At 46.3% G+C, this 5,537-nt stretch overlaps 1 protein-coding gene across 1 annotated transcript in view; it reads right to left on the reverse strand.

The window, feature by feature from the left end:
* Positions 1–738: 738 nt before the first annotated feature.
* Positions 739–5,537, reverse strand: part of LOC116629399 (cytochrome P450 4B1-like) — a gene marked incomplete at its 5' end in the record, with an annotated part of 10,064 nt that continues 5,265 nt past the window's right edge. Inside the window, 5 exon segments of the mRNA XM_032399694.1 lie at positions 739–922; positions 1,351–1,451; positions 1,534–1,598; positions 2,401–2,466; positions 2,469–2,533. Of these exon segments, the coding sequence (XP_032255585.1) occupies positions 739–922; positions 1,351–1,451; positions 1,534–1,598; positions 2,401–2,466; positions 2,469–2,533 (481 nt within the window).

Consider the following 5,537-nt stretch of genomic DNA (forward strand, 5'->3'; position numbering starts at 1 on the left):
TCAAGCACTGTGTCTTCCAGGAAGCCCCCCTTTAATGCCACTCTGCCACCTTCCTCAGCAAAAGCCTGAACACCCAGAGCACTGGGAGACTGTGGCATAGATGCTGACAATGGCAGGAATGCTACAGAGACCTGTCTCAGCAGGGGCAGAAGATACACCTGGGGAAACCATACTCCATATTCCTTGATTTCAGTGGTGGTTACCTGGGAATTTGCTTTAGAAATTAATTGTCCTGTACATTTTTTATTTACGCAATTTTACCTTATGTCTGTTATATTTCACACATGCACACACAGTTAAGCAGAGAAATACATCTCAGTGAAGGGGCAAACCCCCAAAGCCATCTTTCTTTCACATGGAGCGGATGAGTGCCTGATCATAATCATGAAGCCCAAGACACAACTTCCATTGTGTTCATTGTGTCACCACAGCTGGCATGTAAGTTTCTGCTACCTTCTAGAAAGACTGCCAATTTTGGGAGAGAAAGGAAGATTCTAGAAGCAAGTAGGTGCTCACCGCGTGTTTGTGGAATGAATGCATGAGCTCTAGAATACATGTATACAAAACATTTCCAGACACACATGCTGGCATGGCACTGCCCTCCAGGTGATTGTTTATGTGGGTGCCTGCTCCCCATCTAAACTACAAGCCTCCCAAAGACAGGGAGCCACAGCTATTCTATAATCCAGCCTTGGGAGGGCAGTGTCTGGGCTGTCTGGGACCCTATTCTCTGCAGAGCTACTTCCCAGAGCCTGGGCGCAGCAACTTCAGGCGGAGGTAGATGCCATTCTTGGAGCGCAGGATCAGCTGGGGCATCTTGATGGGGGGCCGCAAGGGGTCCAGGGCGAACTCAAAGCGGAGCAAGCAGAGGGCCGTGACCACCTTCATCTCATTCATGGCAAACTGCTGCCCAATGCAGTTCCTACCGTGAGTAGCACAAGGTGGTATCAGGCTATGGGGTGTCCAGAGTGAGCAAATCCAGGGTTCTTAGCGGCCAACAAAAACCAATAACTGTTTGTGGATGAATAATTAGCTGACTGGTTGATTGACTTGGGGCTTAGGAAACAGATCTTGGGAGCACAGTGAGGGTTCCAGACTGAGTAGATTCACATTGGGAATTCCGGTCTGGGGGCCTTTCTTGGAATGACTCAGCCAGCCCACCACCTGCCAGGGACATGAATATGCTAATGGCAAGAAGAAGATCCCTGGAACTTACCTTACTTTAGGATCATCAAAAACCCAGTGGCAGCCCCCTTACCACAGAGTTTCCCAAATGATGCTTTCCCCACAACATCCTCCATTCTCCCCTCCCCAGTCTTGGGGGCCTGGGGATGTTGGGCCTCTCCTTACCTGGGCCCAGCAGAGAAGGGCATGAAGGCGAAGGGGTGGCATGTGGCCACGTTCTCAGGGGAAAAGCGTAGAGGGTCAAAGACTTGAGAGGACAAGCCTTGCTTAAATATCTGCCAGGCCCTGGGGAGGGTGATCTCCATAGCCTCCCACCCCATCTGACCTCCAGGCCCAGGGATGTGGTACCTCAGGGTCAGGCCATACTGTGCTGTTCCTATGGAGGGCATAGATGTGCAGAGAGATCAGGCTGCCTGTGGGCAGAGCAAAGGCCTGGTAGCTAGGTGGTCCTGAGATAGCCTCACCCACCTCATCACAGGGCCAGAATCCCCTAGTGTCCTTCTAACTGGGCACCAGCCCCTGCCTGAGCACTGCCAGTGATTGAGGGTTCATGACCACCCTCAAGACATCAAAGTGCTTTTGATGATCATCATATCTACTTCCTCTAGCCCCAGCACTGGACACAGCACCTAACACAGACATTTGTGGAACGGTGAGAGAAAAAAAGGAGGACTGAACCTACCTCACCGTGAGGTAGGACAGGCAAGGTCTATTACAACACTTTGTTCTTTCAAATAATTGAAGGAAGTTACTATTCATGACATTACGCTATTAATAGTACCATATACATCTACCATTCATTGGGTGCATGCTGTGTGCCAGATACAGAGTTAAATACTCCTTACAAAGCTACCACATACAGTTGTATAGGTTGTGTACCGCACATCATCATAGTCTATGTGAATGGTGCCTCCTGAAGTTGTTCAGGGCACAACCTACATGGTGGTACATGACAGCCCTGATAAATACTGTCTCTTTAATCCTGACAACAACTTGTCAGGCAAATACTCTTCTTGCCCCCATTTTACAAAAGAGGAAACAGAGGCTCGAGGTAGAGGATTTACCCATACATTGTAGAAACAGGATTTGGACCCAGGCCAAATGCAAAGCCTGAGCTCTTCCCCACTGGTGCAAAGATTTGACCAAAGGCACAGAGACTATCAGAGAAACATCCACAAGGACTCCAGTTCCACCCCCAAATCCACTCCAACTCACCTGCTAGTAGGGAGCGGCCATCCACAAAGTTGACAAACTTGCTGAGCTGGCGGTACACCTGGGGCAGGGTGGGTAGAGGCGGAAGCTCTCCTTGATGCACATGGTCAAGTAGGTCATCTTCCCCAGATCATCCCTGCCAGCAATACAACCAGACCTTTCTGGGGATGTGGAGCAAGGGGCTTCCACGGGAAGGCAGGCTCCAGCCCCACTTTCCCCTCTTAACCACCATCACACATCCAATAGTGAGAAGGACACAAGTGCCCAGACCAGATTGGACATGGGGTAGCCACTCCAACCCAGAGGTTCTGGCTCCAGTTTTCCTTTTTTTTTTTCTTTTTTTCTGGCTCCATTTTTCTCCACCTCTCCCTCATCTTCGCTGCTAGGAAGGGAAGACATAGGACCCTAGAGCTGTATGTGCACCCAGCCATCAAGACAAAGTCACTCCTGTGTCTCTTAAGGCCCCACAGAATACCACAAGGAATAATTCTTTAGGTTCCATTTGGTCTCCCCTGTGGAACTGAGGTAGAAAAAAACAGGGGCTGATACACATTGGTTCAATGAACTAATAAGTGCATAAACAACGACAAGCTCAGGTAAAAAACAAAAATTATGTTTCTTTTTTCCCCTTTGCCACCAGGAAGCTCAGTCCCAAATGTGGTCCAATCATGACTATTGAGCAGCACTTTATTACAGAGCCCCAAACCCTAGGGCTTTTCCACCTGGTCTTCATTTTTTTTTTTTTTTTTTTAGATATACTTGACTTTATTAAAACTGGGAACTTGTATTCATCAAAAGACACCTTAGAGGGATGCCTGGGTGGCTCAGTTGGTTAAGCATCTGCCTTCGGTTCACGTCGTGATCCCAGGATCGAGCCCCACATTAGGCTCCCTGCTCAGCAGGGAGTCTGCTTCCCCCTCTCCCTCTGCCTCTCCTGCGCCTTGTGCTCTCTCTTTCTCTCTCTCACTCGCTCAGTTCTCTCAAAAATAAATAAATAAAATCTTCAAAAATAAAAAAAAGACACCTTAGAGGAGATGAAATGGCAGGTTACAAATTGGGAGAAGAGATTTTCAATTAGCATTAACAAACAAAATATTATATACCAGGACTCATTCTTTCCTTTGTGTTTTACTGTAGTATTGAGTAAGTGTCCTTGAAGTTGCTTCAAGTTCTAGATGAAATGAAGTGAAAATAACATAGATAAATATTTTAACACCCCGCCTCCCGGCGGTGTTCCTCTTGTTACCTAATCTGGAATGCTCATTTCTCTCTTCCTTTGCTTATCTGAGTTTCACCCCTCCTTGGAAAGCCAGCTCAAGCTCCACCCCTTCTGAGTCCTCTGCTCTCAACACAGGGCTTCTCAGTATTACTCCATTCTGTGTTTTTTTTCTAGATTTTTGGTTAGTGAGTTTGTCTTTCTAAAAACATCCCAAGGGCAGACAGCACCTTAGCTCCTTCTCCTCCTCTCCCCACACACGACCCCAGAAGCACTGGCAGTTGGCTGGACACACTGCGAGGTTTCCAACATCTGGCCAATAAAGATGGGTGGTGGAATCAAAATACCATCCACTTTTTTCAAAGAAATGGAACAAATAATCCTAAAATTTGTATGGAACCAGAAAAGACCCTGCATAGCCAGAGGAATGTTGAAAAAGAAAAGCAAAGCTGGCGGCATCACAATTCCGGACTTCCAGCTCTACTACAAAGCTGTCATCATCAAGACAGTATGGTACTGGCACAAAAACAGGCACATAGATCAATGGAACAGAATAGAGAGCCCAGAAATGGACCCTCAACTCTATGGTCAACTAATCTTTGACAAAGCAGGAAAGAATGTCCAATGGATAAAAGACAGTCTCTTCAACAAATGGTGTTGGGAAAATTGGACAGCCACATGCAGAAGAATGAAACTCGACCATTTCCTTACACCACACACAAAAATAGACTCCAAATGGTTGAAAGACCTCAATGTGAGACAGGAGTCCATCAAAATCCTAAAGGAGAACACAGGCAGCAACCTCTTCGACCTCAGCCGCAGCAACTTCTTCCTAGAAACATCGCCAAAGGCAAGGGAAGCAAGGGCAAAAATGAACTATTGGGACTTCATCAAGATAAAAAGCTTTTGCAAAGCAAAGGAAACAGTCAACAAAACCAAAAGACAACTGACAGAATGGGAGAAGATATTTGCAAATGACATATCAGATAAAGGGCTAGTATCCAAAATCTATAAAGAACTCATCAAACTCAACACCCAAAGAACAAAGAATCCAATCAAGAAATGGGCAGAAGACATGAACAGACATTTTTCCAAAGAAGACATCCAAATGGCCAACAGACACATGAAAAAGTGTTCAATATCGCTCGGCATCAGGGAAATCCAAATCAAAACCTCAATGAGATACCACCTCACACCAGTCAGAATGGCTAAAATTAACAAGTCAGGAAATGACAGATGTTGGCGGGGATGCAGAGAAAGGGGAACCCTCCTACACTGTTGGTGGGAATGCAAGCTGGTGCAGCCACTCTGGAAAACAGTATGGAGGTTCCTCAAAACGTTGAAAATAGAGCTACCATATGATCCAGCAATTGCACTACTGGGTATTTACCCCAAAGATACAAAAGTAGGGATCCGAAAGGTTACGTGCACCCCGATGTTTATAGCAGCAATGTCCACAATAGCCAAACTGTGGAAAGAGCCAAGATGTCCATCGACAGATGAATGGATAAAGAAGAGGTGGTATATATATACAATGGAATATTATGCAGCCATCAAAAGGAATGAGATCTTGCCATTTGCAACGACGTGGATGGAACTGGAGGGTATTATGCTGAGCGAAATAAGTCAAACAGAGAAAGACATGTATCATATGACCTCACTGATATGAGGAATTCTTAATCTCAGGAAACAAACTGAGGGTTGCTGGAGTGGGGGGTGGGGTGGGAGGGATGGGGTGACTGGGTGATGGACACTGGGGAGGGTATGTGTTCTGGTAAGCGCTGTGAATTGTGCAAGACTGTTGAATCTCAGATCTGTACCTCTGAAACAAATAATGCAATATATGTTAAGAAAGAAAAAAAGAAGAAGAAGAATATAGGAGGGGAAGAATGAAGGGGGGGAAATCGGAGGGGGAGAAGAACCA

The sequence above is a fragment of the Phoca vitulina genome, unplaced genomic scaffold, assembly GCF_004348235.1.
Source record: "Phoca vitulina isolate PV1807 unplaced genomic scaffold, GSC_HSeal_1.0 scaffold761, whole genome shotgun sequence".
NCBI lineage: Eukaryota > Metazoa > Chordata > Mammalia > Carnivora > Phocidae > Phoca > Phoca vitulina.